The sequence below is a fragment of the Solea solea genome, chromosome 8, assembly GCF_958295425.1.
Source record: "Solea solea chromosome 8, fSolSol10.1, whole genome shotgun sequence".
In the NCBI taxonomy this organism is placed as follows: Eukaryota; Metazoa; Chordata; class Actinopteri; order Pleuronectiformes; family Soleidae; genus Solea; species Solea solea.
This window is the reverse complement of record NC_081141.1, coordinates 10,030,403-10,052,301: the sequence shown is the minus strand read 5'-3', so window position 1 is coordinate 10,052,301 and position 21,899 is coordinate 10,030,403. Positions and strand designations below refer to the sequence as shown.

General features: G+C 39.8%; 1 protein-coding gene across 1 annotated transcript in view; it reads left to right on the top strand.

The window, feature by feature from the left end:
• The window catches only part of si:dkey-215k6.1 (transmembrane protein 132D), a 260,128-nt gene extending 239,416 nt beyond the window's left edge, over window positions 1–20,712 (top strand). Inside the window, exons 7-16 of the mRNA XM_058636093.1 lie at window positions 3,003–3,208; window positions 8,017–8,080; window positions 8,204–8,335; window positions 9,892–9,969; window positions 13,780–13,842; window positions 14,166–14,294; window positions 16,624–16,752; window positions 16,976–17,272; window positions 17,387–17,661; window positions 18,504–20,712. Of these exons, the coding sequence (XP_058492076.1) occupies window positions 3,003–3,208; window positions 8,017–8,080; window positions 8,204–8,335; window positions 9,892–9,969; window positions 13,780–13,842; window positions 14,166–14,294; window positions 16,624–16,752; window positions 16,976–17,272; window positions 17,387–17,661; window positions 18,504–19,113 (1,983 nt within the window). The 3' untranslated portion in view covers window positions 19,114–20,712. The remainder of the gene's footprint in view (window positions 1–3,002; window positions 3,209–8,016; window positions 8,081–8,203; window positions 8,336–9,891; window positions 9,970–13,779; window positions 13,843–14,165; window positions 14,295–16,623; window positions 16,753–16,975; window positions 17,273–17,386; window positions 17,662–18,503) is intronic.
• Window positions 20,713–21,899: the final 1,187 nt, after the last annotated feature.

Genomic DNA, 21,899 nt, shown 5'->3' with positions numbered 1-21,899 from the left:
GTTTGCTGTTTATAATGTGGCCAAAGTAACTGTCAGAAAGTTAGGGAAACTACACGACCATTAATTATTTTGAGCATTATAAATGCAGCTTCATGGAGTCTGGTTTGTGGACTACACATTTAAGACTGATATTAGTGGAAAAAGACTTTTCTTTTTCAAAGGTGGCAGGGACACAGGATAAATGAATTGTCTACAGGCAAACTTTAGTACTTTGATCGTCCATGCTCCAGGTAGTATAATATAGTGGGGAATATGGGGAAAATGCACACATGTCAACGTAAACCCTCACTGAACTGAACTGGACTTCCGGCATAAACATGTGACAAATCTCTCCATAAATGTATGGACAGGGCTCAAAATGGAGGAAGCAGGTTTTGAGGCAGCCTGCAGGGGGCAGTTCAGATGTTACTATGAAGGGGTGAAATTGTTTGTGTATATCAAGCCAAGCCGATGACCAAATGAGCTAAATCTTGTTTTATTCTAAAATTTGAGTCAATCAGTTATGGAACATATGTAACTTAATGAACCTGCTGCAAAAAAAAAAGAAGAGGTTTTCACAATGGTTCCAGTGGTAGTTCATTCAGTGGAAACCAAGCCCGCCACACTTACCTAGTGCAGTTTTCACACTGATTCACTCCTGGAATATAAACATGATTTTGAGAAATAGTTTGAGGCACCAACAGTCGAACATCCCTTTGATGTTAACAAGCGGTAAATCAGGTTTGAGAGAGAGAGGAAGATGAAGAGGGAGACTGCATATGAGGAAGGGAAGGCAAGGTGGAGACAAAGGAAAAGAAGTGGGGTCAACATAGGGAAAGGAGAGATGTAAAGGAAGTTAAAGGCAAAGACGAAAATGGAAAATTGAAAATAGGTTTCATAGGAGATGGACCGGCCACCTTTCCTTTTATGTGAGGGGGGAAAAAAAGAGTGAAATGGAAAGAAATTAAAAGGTGAGAGGAGATAAAGCTCTGATGTGCACGATGTTAACCTCTTTTGAGATCAAAGAAGGAAGGATGCTAGAAAAAAAAAAATCCCAGCACACAAAATGTGTGAAGGTCCTGTTTGTAGATATTTGTGTCTTCCAAATAAATAGAAAGATTTGTTCGGAGTTCGAACCGACCTGAGGCCAGAAGCCTAACGCAAAACCTGAGAACAACGTTTGCATCTTGCAAAATCTTTGCGCAGGGATTAGAGAGATTCATTGTTGAATATATCTACAAATGCAAGCAGTGACTGTTTGTTTGCATAACTGTCCAATGGGCCGCTGGACAGGCTTCAAACTTGCCAGGTGACTTACCAACGACACCAGTGTGTGCAGTGGCGACTTTGACGATTTTAACCAACTGAATTTTACATCTTGTGTTTGCTCAACTTCAAATATATCAACGCAAGCAAGGGAAAGGAACAATATGTGTCTTCACTTCACAGCTTTTCATGTCTTTTCATATCTGATATGCATGTAATTTTATTATATGAAACTTAAACTGGAAAAAAAAGAAAAAAAGATATAGCGGTTGGATATTTCAAATGATAAACGATTGTAAAACAATATCAAAAATACTAGAGTAAGCTTGTTCATTGCTGCATGTTAGGACAGAACACTGGCTTTAATCGTCAAAAAAAGTGAATTCAGCGTTGGAGATTGTCAGGTGTAAATAATGCTTCAACACTAGGATTTTAGATATATCATATATACAATGGAGGACTCTACCAGAGGTATTTAACCTGCCAGTGCTTTGTATTCTGTTTGGTATTGCTTGTGTTTCATTAGTTAGTTTAGGATTTTGTAGTCTTTTAAAAATACTACATAGACTATTTATCTTTTTTGTTCTTACTTTCTACATTTTTCTATATTAAATGTTTACACTGGAAAGCCTGCACTTTTAATTTAATTGTGAAATGTCTCGTTGTCACAATGACAATACAGATTCTGATCTGATCTTTTCACTGCTGCACCGCACACACTTTGGACTTAGCTGTGGGAGTAATTTCTGGAATTATCAATTTACTCCACCACCTTAAGAGAAAACCAAGAACGTATGTATACCACTTACGCAATACGAGCACACACTTAACTGTGCCTCTCTCTTGCGGGAGCACTCACTCATGCTTATGAAACCACCATGACAATACTGTGATCTTTGGTCATTCCGCCCAGCACTAATAGAAATACATACAAACATTTTAAACTGACTCGACAGAGTGGAAATGAGCAATTTATAGTTTCACAGAAGAAGGTGGAAAAACACTCATAGCGGTGAGAGTGGGAGAGACTATAATGACAGACACAGGCAGACAAAAGGAGAGCATGTTAAATGTAAAGCTGAGAATTTAATATGGAGGGGGAAGTGAAGGTAAAGACTCAAGTATTAAGGCTCAGTGATGAGTGGAGAGATGAAAGGGGCTGTGAGAAATAAAAAAGGGAGGGGGGAGGATAAGTGCAGGACATACAGAGAATTGAAAGATATGTTATATACAGAGTATGACATGAATGGATGAAATACTCATAAAAATGGAATCCAAATAATTTCATGCTGTCACCCAGTCACCTGGTTCCTATGTTGCCATTTCTGCAGACAACAGACATGTGTGAGCTCATATTTATTCAGCAAAATTATACTTATATACCAGGAGTGTGCAAAATGTTATTTGGATATTCCTTGGATTATTTGTCAGAAACGCAGAGAGCTAACAAAAGTAATGCAGGGTTCACAGTGTGTTGAGCTCAGAGGAGCAGCTTCAAGATGCTTTCAAGGAACCTTTAAAATGTCATCACTTGTCATAATAGATGCACCACAAATTCAGTCATTGAAGTAGAAATATTTTTTTCAAATTAAATAATTGACACTTTTTTAGTTACAAGTATTGTGGAAGTCACATGTATTGTGCTGTTTTTGGTAACATAATTCATTCTGGATATCATTAGTTAAAATGCTTCCTATGCTTCCCGAGAGATCAGCAGATATACGACTTATTTTCTCCTCTTTGGCTTTTTTCCTCAGGTGTCTCCAAACTGTGACCAGGTCCTGGTGAACGGTAAAGAAATGCGTGGTCGTCAGTCACTGGCAGTGAATTTCACCTACCTGCACCTGTCTGCTCAGCTGCAGCTAAATGTCTGGGTTCCCAAGCTGCCTTTGCAGATAGATGTGTCTGACACAGAGCTGAGCCAGGTCAAAGGATGGAGGGTCCCGATCATCACTAACAAGAGGTAATCAGCTTTTTTTCACCTTCAGGGGATGAATGAGTGAGGGATGTGAGCATCAAAATCTGAAGGGCCTATTATAGTATTAGTATTCAAATAAACACAAAAATGTGTTTTGTCCAGGATGACCAACCTCATCAAACCCATAAGCTGTTTATAAAAAGTATAGATGGTTTGCAGTGTGAGTTTAAGCAAAAAGTAGTTTATTAAATAGCCACCAGGGGTTGTCACTGCTGCTATAGCAAAAATAACTCAGAAGTCTATGGGAAAATGAGCCTATTTCCCACTTTATTAAGTCAGTGAACAGTTCCCTGAGGTCCATGGTCTCAATCACCATATTGACAGCTGGTATCATCCAATAGTTAACACATTTCAGTTGATTTCTGTAAATGTGAGTTTTAAAAAATTGTCACAAGCTTCAAAGCTTCAAAACGATTGGAAGCAAACATGGTCCAGTTTTTCTGTGAAATTCAGCTTTACTTTGCTTTGGGTTGGTAACATTGAAAGAGTTAGCTTTCCTGCTTATCTTACGTAGCGGGGTGAAATTGTCTCCAGGGCCAAAGCTGCCGTTGTTTTGAGCTAATATCATTATTTTTTACTGGCAGATGATGAACACATGGCATGTTTCCATCGTGTACAGGTACAACTCAGTTTAGTACAGTACAGTTGTAAACACTACCTGTGCCCAATGGCAGTGTCAGTGTGCCTACAACGAACATCGCCATCAAACGCAACACAACGGACAGCAGCGGAGCAGCTGGGGGGGTTTTCTGCTCGGTTTGTGGCTGTTTGCCTCAACAAGACGCTGAGCTTTGTGTGAGAATCGACTGTGGTCGTTGAAGAAATGAAGAAACACCGGTTGAAAGGGAGTGTCGTTTTTCTGTTGGCCAATCAGCTGACTGTTGTGGGTCTCGCGCCACCTGTTCCTTACCGTACCATTACTCGTGTACCCCAAGGGAAAGGATACCGAAAAATGGAACGGTTGGGCCCGAAACGAACTGTTCCACTCGGTGGAAACACAGACAGGGATTGAACATTACACATTAGTGCCTTCTTTGTCTCTGCTAACATTAACTGTGACCCGTTGCTGGCTTTTCATGCTTCACACACAACTGGAGCTGCTTCCTCTCTCGCTTGACGACTCTTTCATTGCACACCCACTTACAAACATAGCTTAATGACACTGCAGAACAGAAAGCACATGAGGATCTGCTTGACATTGCAATGTTACTCCAAGATCAGCCGGACAGATGACATGCTTCATGCTTCACACCCAAACTCTTTGTCGCATGTAGATTCATACAATAAACTAAAACCACACAGGATCTGCATCAGTGATGCAATAGCCAGCTTTTTACAATTGGTGATATGGCTGTATGCATAATCTACAAGTAGTGATCCCAAGGTCTTTATTTGAGTTTGTCATGTGAATCTACATGCCACAACAAGTTTGGATTGGCCTGTACATTAGATGCAAAGGTTTGCCACAAAGCTCTTAAAAAGGGAATGGAAGCTTCTCAAGTATCTCATTAATTTCAAAAACACAACCAAAAAATGTAATTCCAGAAAGATTCTCTCATTGATTTAGAAAAACAGAGGAAAACAAAACTCAGAAAAGGAATTTGAAAGCAGCTGAAGGCAAGAAATAACTGTCAGTTGTGTGGATGGAGCTAGTGAAGGTTTGACCTGAGAGCAAAGTTGGATGAAGTGGTCAGTCGGCAAGAGACTGAGCAGCGCAGCGAGCAGAGGCTGGCAGTGGAGCTGGGCTGCATGACTGGCCAGCAGCCTGGAGAATGAGCTGGGACGAGACTAGAGGGTCAGAGGGTGGTGTGAAGCTGCAGGGACCAAAGGAGATGATCTGGCTATGGAGAGGTGTGTTTTGAGTGTGCTTGGCAGAGTCGAGCTGGGACACTTTCACACATGGGGAATTTCCTCACAAATTCAGAAAACAAAGGTTTATAAATCCAACATAAACCACATGGATTACACATAGATGCAACCACTGCTATCTGTGCATCTATTTATCTATAAATAAAAGCAACATCTGTCTGTTAATCACATACAGTAATTAGACATGGCAGATGACTTACTAAGGGCACCAGTGTGTTTGGCTAAGAAATGCAAGAGATATTGATCATCAGATATATCACCAAAACAAGCCGATTTCAGACCCTCTAACACACTGAATAATCTCAATCTGTCATGATGTGTCATTTATTATTATTGTGCCTTTATTTTAAGAGCTGTATTTTTCTTGTGAATTTGTCATTTTCTCTACGGAAATGTAACAAATGAATCTGAGGTCAATGGAATACTAATATAATTCTTTAAAAACGTAACTGTTAACACAACAATCAAACAATGACATAACCTTCTCACTATGAATGTGCTGTATTGTGTAAACTGTGAATGTTTGTTTCTCTGATGACAATGTGGTGTAGAGGGAGAACAACAGAGAAGGCATGTACATCTAGAAAGCATTTACAGAACATGTGTTTCTGTCTCTAACTCTAGTGCATCATCATCATGTCCCGCCCTGATACCCCCCCCGCCCCCCCGCCCGACACCTAACCATGCCCCCCGTCCCACTATTTGAGAAGTACTGCCTTATACCAAGTGACAACCAACAGTGACATCACACAGTAGTTTATGAGCTGCCACTTTAAAGAGGGATCACAACACGTCAACAATCATAACATTCAAGATTCAAGATTCAAGATTCAAAGTGTTTATTGTCATATGCACAGTAAAGAAACACGTTTCCCTGTACAATGAAATTTTTACTTTGGTGTCCAGTGTAAACAGTCCATGTTGTGGGTGGGTGTTGTCCTTTATGATAGTGGCAGCTCTCCTGTGGACTCTGCGGTGGCAGAGTGGGCAGTGGAGACCTGGTGATCCTCTCAGGTGTCTTTACCACTCTCTGCAGTGACAGTTGTAGGCTCTGTAAACAGTTAACTGGGTAGTTAGTATTAGTCAATTAGCTTTGGTTGATAGCATTCCCATAATACCAAACCAAACCTGCCATTGTCTCATCTTATTATCCCAAACAGAACATAGCTTGATGCAGGAGCAAGGAGCAATCATCTTTATGTCCACCACTAAATATGACCATCATTTACAAAATGGTCAATATACAGGATTTAATTAAAAAGTAAAGAGACCAAAAAAATCATTTATTTAATATAGATTTACAACATGTAAACACGTTCCCTGGTGGTCATTCAAAAAAATACAGGTGTATAGATTTCTGCATTCATTCTTCTTTCTCTCAATTTTCTAGACCCATGCACTATACAGCCACATCTGTCACAGATGTTTCTGAGGCTCAGATTTAGTCTCTTAACCAACTTGTAACACATACACCTATGCACCCGATGCACACACAAAAAGTCATTGCTGTGTCTTGCCTTGTGTTGCTGTCTTTTGTCTGTTCATGTATCCCTGTATGCGTCTGTGCCTCTGTGTTTGATTGTGCATTGGTATGTAGGCATCAGTGTGTGTGTGTGTGTGTGTGTGTGTGTGTGTTTTAAATGTGTGGGTATATATATGTGTGTGTGTGTGTTCTGCTTCTATTCCTCATCTTGTCACCTTGCCCTCCTGTTCTGCTAGGACTATTTTCAATTTCACCAATTTCCGCTCAGATAGCCACCAAACAGTTTGTACCTCTCTCGCTCGCTCTCGCTCTCTCTCTCTCTCTCTCTCACACACACGCGCACACACACACACACACAATAATAAAAGGTAGTATTATTATTATTATTGTTAGATATACTGGATGATATTTGTTGGAGTGGAATGTCTATAAAAAAGTAACTTAAAATAAGTCAGCCATCATGATACATACCAGAGGTCCAAAGAGACACCTTGAGAGACTACAGTGTCTTAAAGGTGATATATGTAATATACTGTATTCACAACAGTAGCATTTAGCATTAAAAGTGTTCACCACAATCCCAATTCAAAACATTGCAGGAGGTTGCCAAAAACAGTGAGGCTATTATTTCCTTAATCTCTGATGACATTGATAATAACAAGCTAATCAACAAAACATGTTACAATGTGCTTAACCGTCCAATCAAGCGCAATCAAATATACCAGACAAGGCAACTTGTAAGGCAAGGATAGAAACAAACCCAACAGATCATACAGTATTATGAACAAGTACTACACAACAATGGAGAGAAATAACTTTTAACTTTTAACTTTTAACAGGAATAAATCTCTGACAGAACCAGACTCAAAGATTTGCAGTGGGGGACACAAAGGGGAGAGAAAAAAGAGAGGAGTAACAAGGAGAGATGAGAGACAGATATGAGAGACATCCCTAACCCACTGTCAAACAAGTATGTTAAAATGAAGCCAACAAAAGAGAAGGGAACATGAACCAACAAAAAAACACAAAACAAACCAACGATAAAACACAAACAACAAGAACAAAACAATACAACAATAACATAGGCAACCAAGAACAGACTAAACCTCCAAAATAAAACCAAAAGGGTCAAAATGGCACAAGAAAAGATGGGGGACAGATGAGAGGAGGAGAGAAGAAGAGAGAATGAGTGAAGGGACCGAGACAGAGGAGGGAGAGAACACAAGCAGGAGTGTATGAGAGAAAGTAGAATTAAGAATAAAAATAAATGACAATGGTCCATGTCCAAGCTGTCTTACGTAGAGTAACTATTGTTAAAAGCACTTTTAAAGACTGAGGTGTCTGATCGAGTGTTTAACCTGGAACAGAGATTATATTTAGATTAAGTGGTGATTAAATAACCAGAGAACCTCACTTTCTCATTTACCTGTTCTCCTCTCAGACCAACTCGAGACAGTGAAGATGATGATGATGATGAGCGGAAAGGCAAAGGTTGCACCCTTCAGGTATTGTGTGATTTTCACTTTTTTGAAGCATAAATGTTTAATCTGATGTTCAGTTTCCTAGCGTGCAGCATCTGTGTGTGTTGAAGCATTATTGTCTATCACGCTGTTCTCTTCACTTTTCAGTACCAGTACGCCTTGGTGCGAGTCCTCACTCATTTTGTTGCAGAACCCTCTGATCCAGGAGGGGAGATGGTTTACATGCTCGGTGCCGACTGGCAAGCTGATATCACCCATTTGGTTTTGGACCAGTTAAAGGTAGTTATACACACATGTACATGTACTCTATGCTCACACATTCATTCTCAAATAAAGCAGTTTTTTTGTTGAAGAAACAATGGTTTACTCTCTTTTGAGACTGAGGTGAGAAAATCGGTTAAACACATTTTTCTGGGTGATGAACCTTGATGATAAATGATTTGTAGTTCCTGTATTAAGTATCTTGGCCAACCTGAGCCAACCTCTGAGGGACAACTTCAGGGTGCAGATATAATCTGCCCCGATTTAGAACAAATAGGTTTAAGATGTAATTTATTCCTGTTGCTATCAGGCTCTTAAATGTGTCTCTGTGCTGTTTTATTGTAGCCACATTGGCCCTTGTGGATAATAAAGATACCCTGAACCCTGAACCTAGTCTTGACTACCAGTTAAAACATTTAAAGTTTTGCAGTTCATCCTTTTATGAATGAGCATATGAATGAATGAATGAGCCTTTATTGTCACTTAGACAGAAGTACAGCGAAATTACAACAATCAACCCGTCTGTACATACAATAACACAGCACAATGAGACAGACATGACAGGATGACTGGGCGATATAAGAGGGGGGAGGAAAAGGGAAGAAACAGAGCTATGCTCCTGTGGGGGAGTACAGTGTGGGAACGGGAAAAAACCTCAGCAAGATAGACACACATAAGTACACTTTACAATAGAGAACTCGAGACAACCTGCAACGGCGGACGGGGAATGGGAGTGGAGGTGTTCCAGTGCAGGCAGCCAGCCGCAGCCGCAGCCATCTTTGGCGTGGCTCGCAGTCCCCACTTGTCGCACTCACTTATTGAACATTTTTTGACAATTCTACAGCCATAAAATCGAAATAAATCCAGGCAGCCACATTATCATGAAGGTAATAAGGGGGGTAATCGTGGCTCCTAAAGCTGTACTTGTGAGAGAGGTTGCATGACAAGAATTGTCACATTGTTGTAACCAAAGATAGCTGGGTAAGGCTTTAGAAATGTGCAGTGACCATACCACAGTGTGTGCTGCATTTTCATTGATGTTGACAGATCAATGAAAATGCAACATGAAAAGATCTATTAATCAGTGCGACACACACATACAATGGGGGCAAAGCATACATGCAATGTATGTGGGATACATGTGGGATCTGCTGCCTCTACTTTTGAATTCTCCACACACATAAACAGAACCATTGCCAGAGAGTGATTCATCTTCTTGATGAACTGCATCTTCATCTTCTTCTGCTGTTAACCACTGGTACATGCTATTGACATAGCCAACTTGTATTGTAGCTGATGATTATCATCATCATCATCATACAGTCTGCACGTATCATACTTGATGTCTTACCCATGTCCATCAGATTGCATGGTATGGTTTATAATCATCCTTTAAGATTTTAAGTTGCAGAAGCATTACTAATACTGAATATTACCAAAAAACTGAACATATGAAACTCTTATGAAAGGATGGAAATGAAAACTTTAAGAACATTAAAGAGATATGTCAAGCTAATCCAGTATAAACACACAAAAATCTAAATGTGAGTTTAAATTGCCTCTGTGCCCCACAGGTAGAAGATTCTCGAATTGCAAGACTTATAGATGGACGGATTCTGATGGGACGGGACTTGGGGATCACCACTATACAGGTATGCAACCCTCAAAGTGAAGTGGGTTGTAATCACCCTCATCTCTCAACCTCAGAGTGAAACATGATCTGATTTGATTCAGCTTCTAACTTAAACTGGCCACCTTGCTGTGAATTACTAAAGTGCAGAGGGCCACATGGTTGGTGTACTGGTTAGCAGCAAGAAGACCTGGTTTTGTGACCTGGTCGGAACAAGGGCCTTTCTGCATGCAGTGTGCATGTTCTTTCCGTGTTTCCTCCTACAGTCCTAAAACATGCAATATGGGGATTAGGCAAATTGGACACTCTAATTTGACTGTAGATATGAGAGTGGATGATGTAAACGTCATCTTCTCTCCCTCTCTGCTCTCTCTCTTCTACCTCCTCTATTGCAGTTATAAGCCCCTACTGACAGCTTGTTGTACAATTAGTCAAAATTAACTGTGGATTTAGCCCTGACATCTCAGTGTGATGTCAAACCATCGCACACAGACACACACGTGCACTGGCATGTGATGAACACAGATATGTAGTTGCTGAATTCTAATAAGGCGGTCCGTTGAAGCTTAATATGACATAATATGGCTTACATTAGTGGTGTACTGTAATTTAGCAAACTGAAATGATCATCTCACTAAAACATTTCTGTAACAGCACCAATAGTACCAATTTTTGAGGGTAGACAATAGTATACTAACACTGTTTTAATGTCTGTTTATAGAAAGTATTTAAATCTACTTATGTATCTGCTGGTTTAAATCTCTGAGTCAGCTACAAGGCGTGGTGAACCTAAGTTCTTATGAGCCAAACACAAAGATCTCTCATGCAGCTTTATTCTGAGCAAACGCTTAGAAAGGCATATAATATTTTTGATGATCCCACTCACTATGAAGAGTTTGTGTTACGACCATCAGCAATGCACTTTATACTGCCTGTATGTAAGACAAGCAGGAAGAAGTTGGGGTTTATCCCAGAAGCCATCAGACTAGTGGTCAGTTCATTTAATGAATGGGCTTTAACCTTATCCATCCTTAAATAGACATCTTTTAATGTGTCATCTGTTATTCAGGTTTGTTTATTATTGTGTTTGTTTGGGTCACTAATAATTATAATAATAATGATAAATCTATTTGTATTGCACGTTCCAACAAAGTGCTTTACACAAAGTAAATAAAAACACACAGAGCAATAAAATATAGGACACAAGGAAATACTTAAGATGGATAAACCAACTACATAAGTCACAGCGTTTTTGTTATTTTCTATTATTACACCAATGTCCTTCAAGAAAAGTCTTGCTGTTCAGGGGCCATCTGTGCTAACACATCCAGGCAGCTGTTTCACAGGACCAGGCTCCTAAATGAATGGGGAGAGAACTTTAATGGTGTGTTCCAGTTGTACTCTGAGGTCATAATTTCCCACTTATGAGAAGGAAGTTTCAATAAGAACTTGTAACACCTCATGCCCCGACTTATATATGAACTTAAGTTGGCTGCACCAACATTTAATGAAAGATGTTTTGTATTGTTTTTTTTTTAGCACTTTTGCCCTTATTGTGTCCATAATAAGTCATACACACAACACTACAGCACTGTTATACTGCTGTCTGGAGCACATTGCTCCACTGTTTATATAAAAAGTGGATGTAATTCATTTTGATTTGACCAGCACCATATCACTTTTTGAAACCAGAGGTTCTGATAGTTCACATGTAACCAGGGACCGATTGGATGATACCTGCTGTCAAACACATTGTGTCCCCTCATGTGCTGTGTTTTTTCATCTATTTTCCTCGAAACGGGATCATGATTTATACAAATGTATATCATGTTCTACTGAAGAAGCCCTGACATTAGCAATTAAAACCATTAACTCTGTTATAAATCAAGTGATAAGTGGGCTCATTTGCCCAGAGAGTACTATTCAAATTGATTTATGTTCAATTGCCACTTCCTGGTTAGATTGACTCTACACCATATAATGGAAAAATGGACTTGATAAGCTTGCTAGTTAATGAACCTGGTTCCCTGGTACCTGATTAGCCACCACTGTGGAAACTATAACTTACATTCTCAGGGTCTCCAACATATATGGAAAAATGTTTCAATAGACTGGTGACTTTACCCCAAAATAAGATATGAAAGTTTTTATGACACCAATTTCTTACGACTTAAGAGTCGTGACATCTCCCTTCTTCTAATGGGCTATGGCTCCTCCCACTACAACACAAATCAACACAAATCTATGAGCATAAAATCCTCCCCTTCCATGATTCTTCAAAGGTCATTATTTGGCCATGAATGAGTTGAAACTGTCGTGAACCTCAACTGTGTGCTTGTGTCAGTGCAGCATCATGATTGATAGATACATTTCCTGGTTCAGCTGTTGTAAAACAGATGATTGGCATCCCGGAAAGAAGGGCCAAGATGTGTCATACTCCACAATGGGTTACATTCTTTTCTATTCAAATTTATGTAAGTGGTCCTTCTTTTTCTATATGTGTGATTACACCTCTGTCTTCCAAACTACAATATGGAAAGTTAGTCGGGCAATAGCTGAGTGTGTATGTGGACAACTGTGCTCTGTTTGGGAGCAAAAAGAGAACATGTACCCAGCGTTCCCAGATTATATAGCTGTCATTTGATAGTTTGACATTTCAATTTTGCCCCTCCTCCCCACCCCCCAATCTCTAGTCTCGCCTCTTCCTCTCTTCTTGAACCTTTCTCTCTCCCGCTTATTCTCCATCTGGAAGAGCAATCCCAGAGCCATCAATCACCACATTTTGTTACATCGCTAAGGGTGGGATTGAGTTTGACGCCCCGATTTGCTGGCTGAGAGATGTTCTTTGTACACGAATCAGAACTGTCTGTCCTGCTGCCACAGTACGGAGTAGTACACTACAACACAGGTCTCCTAATCTCACTCACTGTCTGTCTACTGCGCTCTCTCTCTCTCTCTCTCTCCATCTGTGGCCCAATCTTGTTCTTTCTGCCTTTCCTTACTCGTGTCTGCTTTTATTAATCACTGTCTCTCTCCCTCTGACACCCACTCCACTTGTTTCTCTCTTTCTCACTGACACACTCTCATTGACTCCGAGTTCTTCAGCTTTGGTCTTGTGCTCTTTTTACACTAAATTATCTTAGTTGAATGCTAATACAATAGAAGACAGCAGGGATGTGTGTGTGACCCCATTTAGACCTGGTATTAACACCCATCATGAGTGACCTAATCACATGCAAATTGCACTAAGTACAGCTCCAAATAATTACGATCCATCCTGAATCTGTCCTCAGATTTGATCACATTCAGAGGTGGTCGGATGATGCATGTGGCCACATTAATTACGCTATCCATCATCAAGGTGGATTAGAGATTGCCTCTTCAGCTGACATCCTCTGACCGGATGTATTTTTTAAGGTATTTTTACACTAGTCAGTACCCCAACGACCATTTATTTGTGTCCACCATCAAAATATCCAGTCTGATCGTGTAATTTGACAGGTGCTTGAACAATTCAATATATTAAAGGGTAGACAGACAGGGAATGGTGCTTGATATGGGAAATGGGATGGGAAACTCCAGATGTTTTGCTGAGATTAATGTTCAAAAACAACTAAAGCGTTTTCTTTACTTATTTTCTCTGGACATAGTGTTGTCAAAAACTTGTATAAACTTTTGGATAAAATTACTTTTGCGGAAATACATGTAGACTCGTCAGCAAACCCCCCTAATCCAGAATAGTTCCAGGTAATTAAAACTTACTTTAAATATGAACTTCATGTAATTTCACAGCTATTTTTTTTATTATTACTTTTTAAATGTGTTGCTGCAGGTTCTATCCCCGCTGTCGGACTCTATCCTGGCAGAGAAGACCGTGACTGTATTGGATGACAAGGTAAAACTGCATGACAATTTACTTTAATTATTTGAGCTACCATTTGAGGGCCATTTTAATGGCATGCAGTACGGTTGCTCTGAACATCCATCCTGCACATCACTGGTCGTACATATTCTGCTAAATACACAATGTGGCTCACCGAGCAGGTAAACCGATATGGGTAGTCCCTGTGCACACTGAGCCACATTATCATGTTATTAAAGCATAAGAAACATCATTAAAAAATATTACTTATATTACTGCATGCATTATTTGTATATTTACTGCACTAAAATGTAAATGTTTATATCACATAACAGTAAAATATTATATTTCTGTAGGTGACCATTACAGACCTGGGAGTCCAGCTGGTTTCTTCTCTGTCCCTCAGTATGACAGCGAGTCCTGGAAACTACCAGGCTATTCAGCTAACAACCACAGCTATTGACCTGCTACACACACCGAAACAGGTAAGACATAATACAGATGTACTTTTACACAGACTCGCTGGTTCTCAGCTATCCTTGAAGGACACTACATTTACTTCTATTCATTTGCACAGCCTAAACAATGCATTATCCAATAACCAGTTAATGCCTGCACTGAACCAAACTACAATTCAAATCATAGCCCTAAATTCAACCAGTTTCTCAGAAATAAAGTTCTGCCTCATTAGGACCAGGTTTTGGTTTATGTAAGGACTAGGTCAATCAGTGTTTGCCTACCAGATACATGACACATGAACTGTGTAATCAGATCTCTAGCTACCCAGCCGACACAATGACACCGCTGATATTAGCCAGCGGCGGCATCTTTCTTTAGACAACACAGCAACCACAAGAGCCATGCTTGATCTAATTTGTATCACAATTAACATCAGGGTTGTAATATAACAAAGTACAAGTACTGTACTTTATTTATACAAGACTGATTAACATGTCCATCTCGCTGTTCGCTGTTTGTTTTCCTGCGACGAAAAGGTCAACAGGAAACTGATTCAATACACTAGCATATAAAGAGATACAGCGCCATCTACGGAGGCGGAGTCAGACATACACGACGAATAAATAGTTTTTCCTCTACCGCATGTATACTCGACCTTGGCAAGTTGTCTGGTTGCCCATCTAAGTCAGACTACGGCCTTAGCTCGATTAAACTGTGCATGGAAATGTAGTGTAGTGTGATGAGTGTTTATGCCAGAAGAGAAAGTCAAAATAAGATATCATGTCGTCTCGACGTTGTAATTATCCAATTTTCAGAATGTAGGTTTCACAAGCAGATACATGACAAACATTCTGAACACAAACACCTCTGTCTCTTGAGGGAGCACACACACACACACACACACACACACAGTGATGGACAGCATCTTAATCTGTTCCCACCTCTTCCCTGAGAGCCCCTCGGTTGTAATTATAGATGTTAAACAGTAATTTTGTGCTGCGGACATCATATTGCTCTTATCTCTTCCATGATCACTTTCTAATTAGGAGTGTGTAACTTTCACACTTCTTAACTACAGCCACGACCACCTTAAGGTCTTTTGCTAATGACAGTCAAGGCCAGTAATTTGCTCCAACAGAAAAAGTTTTGGTTTTAAACTACATTTTAATACCCTGTACATGTTCAACAAAACTGTAATTTTGTAGAATTATCATATTTGTGAGCAATATTACTTGCATCTTGTACTTTTCATTTGTACTTTGTTTTACATTGTTGTTAGTCACTGATCTCTGTGCATATTTTATTCACTTAATGAACAAATACCAATAACATAGATAACTTTGAGTATAATAAAGACAATTAAATACAAATGTGTTTTTTTTAAAAAGTGTTAATGTTTTAACATCTGTATATTTCTCCCATTTTTACAAATGTCTTGCCTACATTTCTGTGTATGTGTTTTTAGGTTTGAATTATATTTAATATTTCAATGTCATTAGGCTCTAAGTCTTCACATGACGATAAGGCTTATTTTATCACAATGTTTGAAGCTATTTCTCCACTTCCCCCACCTTGTACTTCCTCTTAAGTTTTTACACTAATTTAAATAACTGAGGGCTAATTGTCCAATAAACAGCTCACCATGAAAAGGATGATGTTATATTGCTTTTAAATTGAAACATCAACTTTCTTTTCTTCCTCCTCCTTTTATCCACATCTCTTACATTATGTGTAGAGAAACGATGCAACTATGGACAATGAAATTAAGGAGGTCAACCAAATAGTATAAAAAAAATAGTATAAAAAATAGTGTAGCCTGGAAGGGAAATTGTGAGCTCAATTACCAATGTAGGGAGTTCTATTTTTGTTTTTTCACTATGTTATACTGACAAAGTATTTCTTGAGTCATAACAGGAAGAAAGCAATAGGGTTTTATAAAAGGAAATAGTGAGACAGGATCACATAAAGAAAAGCAGAGAGCGAGAGAAAATGCATTCACTGCCAAACTTGTATTATTTATAGAAGAGCTGCAGCTAGAAAAGACAAAATAAAATTAATATTTCCTCTCTGTGTTCATACTTATTGTGCTGGTAGATATAGACAATGGAAAATGAGGCAATAGAGTCAAAAAGAGGTCTCTCTTGCTGCAAGAGTAACAACATACTGTTTATTTCCATTGTGTTGGAGAAACAATTCAACTGTTGGACAAAACCTTGGTCAAGCTTCCGATGAGAATATCCTTTCTCCATATTGTTGTCAGTGACACAAGCTGTTAACACGACCTACTTTGACTCAATGGCCAGTGTTTTGACGTGTTTTTGTTTTGCCTTTCTTTCTCGTCTTGGTTTTGTTCAGGAAGCTGCAGTCAGCGCATGGATCCAGTACAGTGATGGTTCAGTAACGCCACTTGACATCTACGATCCTAAGGACTTCCTCCTCTCTGCTGTTTCACTGGACGAGGGCGTCATCTCCATAACCAATCAGGTGCATGCAACCTCCGACTTAGCTCTCAGTAACATACTTCGGTGTAGTCATGTCCTTCTTCCTTTAGCTGGACTAATATGTCCTGCGTTTATACTTCCCAGGCATTGTCATGTTAATAAAATACTGACTGAGGCTGACCCAAATCTAAATCTAAATATGTTTTTTTGTCTGAATCAGATGCTTCAAATTGTATCATTAATCCTTTGTTATCCCTGTTCATTAGGAACAGCACTGGCCAATTGTGGTCGCAGAGGGCAATGGACAAGGGCCACTTGTTCGTGTAGAAATGGTCATCTCCGAGACTTGTCAGAAGTCCAAAAGGAAGAGCGTCCTGGCGTCTGGAGTTGGCAACGTGCTGGTGAAGTTTGGAACAAAGAGCAAGGAAAGGGGCGAAATGGAAAGAGGACAGGAGGAAGGAGGAGAGATGGACAACAGCACCATTGAGCACCGGACAAAGGATGGAAGAGAGTGGAAGTCTAACAGTGCAGCAGTGGATCGAGAGGAAGGAGCCATGAGGAAGGTGAGAGGGGAACACTGAATTATATGAAATGAATAGTTTTGGGTTGCATCATGGGCAAAAGCTTGGGCCAACACTGTACTCATATACGTGTATACGTTAATTTCCTGTCACCAGGTGAGCACAACAACCAAGAGCACAGTAATCCATCGTGCTGCAGGTGGTAAAGCTGCCAGTGGAGGCAGCAGCAGTAGCCGAGGCAGTGGTCCGAGCCAAGCAGGAGACTACGGCAGTGTCCCAGCACAGGTGGAAGTGCCAGGGACTGGGGGCAGTGAGTTAACCCACACCACCAGAGGCCTGTCGGACCTGGAGATTGGGATGTATGCCCTTCTGGGAGTGTTCTGTCTGGCAATACTAGTTTTCCTCATCAACTGTGTCAGCTTTGCTTTCAGGTAAAACAATAGTTGTTTTCCATTATTTAAGATGATTGAATGACCTCATAGTTAAATGGGCAGTGTGTAAATATTATTGATATTTTGTTGATGATTTTGCCTCTGTTTTGTCTTCATGACCAGAAGTAATGTAACATGTTTTAATGTTATGTCTTTCATCTGAATATAGGCTCTGTCAAGCAATACTATCAGACCTGAGTGAGAAAGCATTTGTGTGGATGAAGTGGTAGTGCAGGGGCACGCAGGGCAAGAAGTGTTCATGCCATCAAACACTGCTAAATCAAAGGGTTTTTTGAGCAGTAGAATTCACTTCTGAAACATGTCTTGAGCACTTCTTTGTGTTTTCAGTCATACTCTAACCCCATTTGCAGTGTGAGAATGTTACTAGGCTACACAAGATCTCAACCCTATGAGCTGATTAATCAGCATTTTGTGAAATAATCTGACAATTGTTTGAATGTTTATCAAAATGAAAGCACAACAGTTTTAAACTTTACACTTGTGTGACCTTGTAAGGCCTTTATACCAAGCACCTTGACGTTGTATTAATAGTCTACTTCTTGTCCAAGCAACGTTGTTTCCTTGGTGATTATTTGATTCGATTTTTTTTTTAACTTTTTGCCCAAATATATATATTGCATGTGCCATCTGGCTAAAGGAAACATACCTCCACTTAAGAGAACACTATCTTAAGAATATGTTCTGTGCTATATACTGTATACTGTGGTCAGAACGCATTTTCCAACAGGTAACTGAGGTTTGTGTTATAAATCCTGAATAAGCATAGCCTGAACTTGTTTCAAATTGTTTGTTTAATATTAATTATTTTCCCTGATTTGCAGATATCGGCACAAGCAAGTACCTGTTCTGGAAACAGGAGGCAACATGAACCATGCCCATGATTGGGTGTGGCTTGGCAATGAAGCTGACCTCTTATCTGACCACACCGATCAATGCCAGGGTGGGATACCAGATGAGTGCACCACCATCATTGACCGAAATGAAGGAGCATATGAGGAGAACAAGTACCTGCTGAACGGGGCTGGCAACACCCTGATGATGGGTGTGGGCACAGGCATGGGCACACTTAGTGGGAGTAGTAGTACAGGTGGACACCGTGGCATAGCCCATGGACAAACCTTACCCAGATCTGTCCCAGAACCACATCAGTGCCTAATCACTACTGGTGGCAAAGATGCCACATGCCACACAGAGCATCTCAATAATTCCCCCAGATCCACGGCTGCAGCTGCCAAACGCAAACGCGTCAAGTTCACATCTTTTGCCACTGTCCTGCCCAATGATAATTCAGGTGGGTGTGGAGCATACACCAACTCCTCAGTCCTGATGACCAATGGGAGCGAGGATGACATCAAGTGGGTGTGCCAGGATATGGACCTGGGTCAGTCTGAAATCAGATCCTACATGGAGAGGATACAAGACAATCTGTGACGGTAATGGAGGGGCAGAGAATAAAGGCAGGCATGGGGGAGGCAGATGGACAGTTAGTACAATTCACCTGTAATGCCTTTGCAGTGGATGAAGGGAGGAAGTATGGAAGGGATATGAGCCAAATGACAGGAAGTGTGCTTAGTATTATCAAATAGATGCTTAAATGTGACTCCCGTAAGGCCATGAAAAGCTTTAAGTCCTCAGTAGGTTACTCTGAAATCAATAGTAGCAAACAATAAATAACCATGACTTCATTTTATATTATTTATTGTGCGAATGTTAGTGTAAAATCAATAATTATACCATTACTGGTGATGGATGTTTATTTCACAGTACCAGAAAACCATTGTGCTACATTAAATTCAGGATATATTGCTGGATTAACATAATTAAGCCACTCTATATGTGGTGAATACATACAAAATTACTCACATGGTATATTGCCAAGACTGTGGTTGTTGACTGAGAGATCTAGTTTAATTTTCCAGTATAATGAATGACTAAAGAACAGGTGCACAGTAAAGATAAAGACTGTTCTTTTTCTATTGTGTGACACATTTCATTTTGACATTGCTCACAGGTAAATTATAATGTGAAAAAAACAAAAAACATATTTATTTATTCCCAGTACTTTTTACATTTTACAGTCACCAGTGCAGTTTTGCCATTCAGCACTTTATTCAGGCAATTTCCTCAAATGGGACGTGCCAAGAGTTGGAAAATGAAAAGTCACACATAAGACTGTTTCTCCCTTGGATCCACGACAGAGGCATTTAATCTTGCACAATTACAAACAGGAAAGGACATTAGCCATATTTGAGGCTTTCTTACTGTGTTCAGAAACTGGTCCTGTCGTCTCCCCCCCTCCCCCGGCCCTTCTCTGTGTATGTGACTGGACATCAGCAGAGACAAAGTGGATGAAAGGACACAGTGAAACTCTGTCTATAAACGAAACAGATTGAGGTGTCTCCTGTCAAATAAAAGAGGAGGTTGCTCGGAGTTCTAATGTGACACTGAATACTGAGGATTATTTAAAATACAAACATGTAGGCTCCGGAACAGACTGTGTTGTACCTGGAGCAAACAGAATACTCTCAATGACATTAAAATACAAATGAAAATGGAGAGACTCTCATGAATAACTGATAGATATGGGGTCATGAAAAAGTGTTTGTTATTTCTGAACTTATTTCATATATATATATATATATAATGTTTTCCCTTTTGTTGATTCTTTTTGATAAATAGAATGTTTTTATTATGTTATCTCAGTTTTCTTTCCTACTTTGGAAAGGTGTTATTCATTTTATTATTATTATTGTTATGATTTTAAGGACATATGGTTCTTTTCTTTCTTTATGTCTTTCTTTCTTTTGTAGAGCTATATTTATTTAAATGAACATTTGAGAGGGTGAGGAAGAAAAGGAAGGGCAAGTATGAGAAGGAATATTGCTGCTGGTGAATGATAGCACATACTTTCATGGTGCATTCACACCGTAAAGAAGGCAATTTTTTGCATCTCATTACTACCACCTATGTGGTCGATATGTCATTTGTATTTATTTCCATTACTCACACAAGTAACACAAGTTAACACAACTGGTGTGACGCTCATTCTAAAGCAAAGTATGTTCATGACCAACAGCTTAGAGTGAGTGAAAGACACATAAGCCGTGTTTCCATCATGCTACAGTTCGGTTCGGTACAGTACGGTACGGAGAGGCTTGCCTTTTCGACTGAGAACAGTACTTTTACTTGGTGGGCGGGGTGTGCACTGTGATCGATGTCCATGTTGTACCGGTGCGCAGACAATGAACGACGACATTGAACGCAACACAACAGACATAATAATAACACGTGCAACAACAGAGGACATCCAGCAGTTCATTTTTCCTGCTCGGTTTGTGGCTGTTTGTCTCAACAAGACTGACTGCGGACGCTGAAGGAACACCAGCAAGGGAGGGAAGCTTTTTTGTCGCCCAATCAGCTGACTGTCGTGGGTCTAGGTCCAGCCGTACTGTACCATTACTCTGGTACCACAAGGGAAGGGTACCACATAATGGTTTGGTACTTTTTAAATGGGAACACAAAAAAAAATGTACTGTACTGTACTGTACCGAACCCCTCCACTCACTTATATTAGAACTTACTGTGTAGTACAACTTTCTTGCTCATTTTCTGCCACACCCTCTTTGTCTTTGCCCAGTCTAGCTTTTGTACCATCAAGTCATGAATTTAAATATTTCACCTGCAGCAGCTGAAGGGAATGATGCAAAAATTGCGTTTTTGCATCACAAGGTTTCATGTCGCCTGGTGCGACTGATGTGAAATTTGCTTCAACTCGTGTCTTTGCATTGCCTTTGTTCTTAATCTCATCGTGTGATAACAGTGACAAGCTCGGTGTGAACGCACCTTACGAGAGTGAGTGAGAGAGAAGGAGGAGACGGAACATGCAGAGGTTGCCTCACCTTCATTAAGCTCAGGTGACGAGTCATAAAAATAATAAAAAAAATAATAATGGAGAAGTGTAAGATTGTCAAGATTGCAATATTTAATTATAATTGTGTTGCTGTTTCAGAGTACTCTGTATGTTGTAAATAAGAAAACATGCTTCAAAGTGCTTGTGAATAAGATGCAGGTCACTAGCCAACAACATAATATTTTGTACATTTTACGGTGCAAATGGTACACAATACTATCAACCACCACAACGTGAAAGTGATAATTATTGTTTTTTATTGGTTTCTTTTGTAAAGATGTACCGGTCTTTGTTTCAAGTATTGATT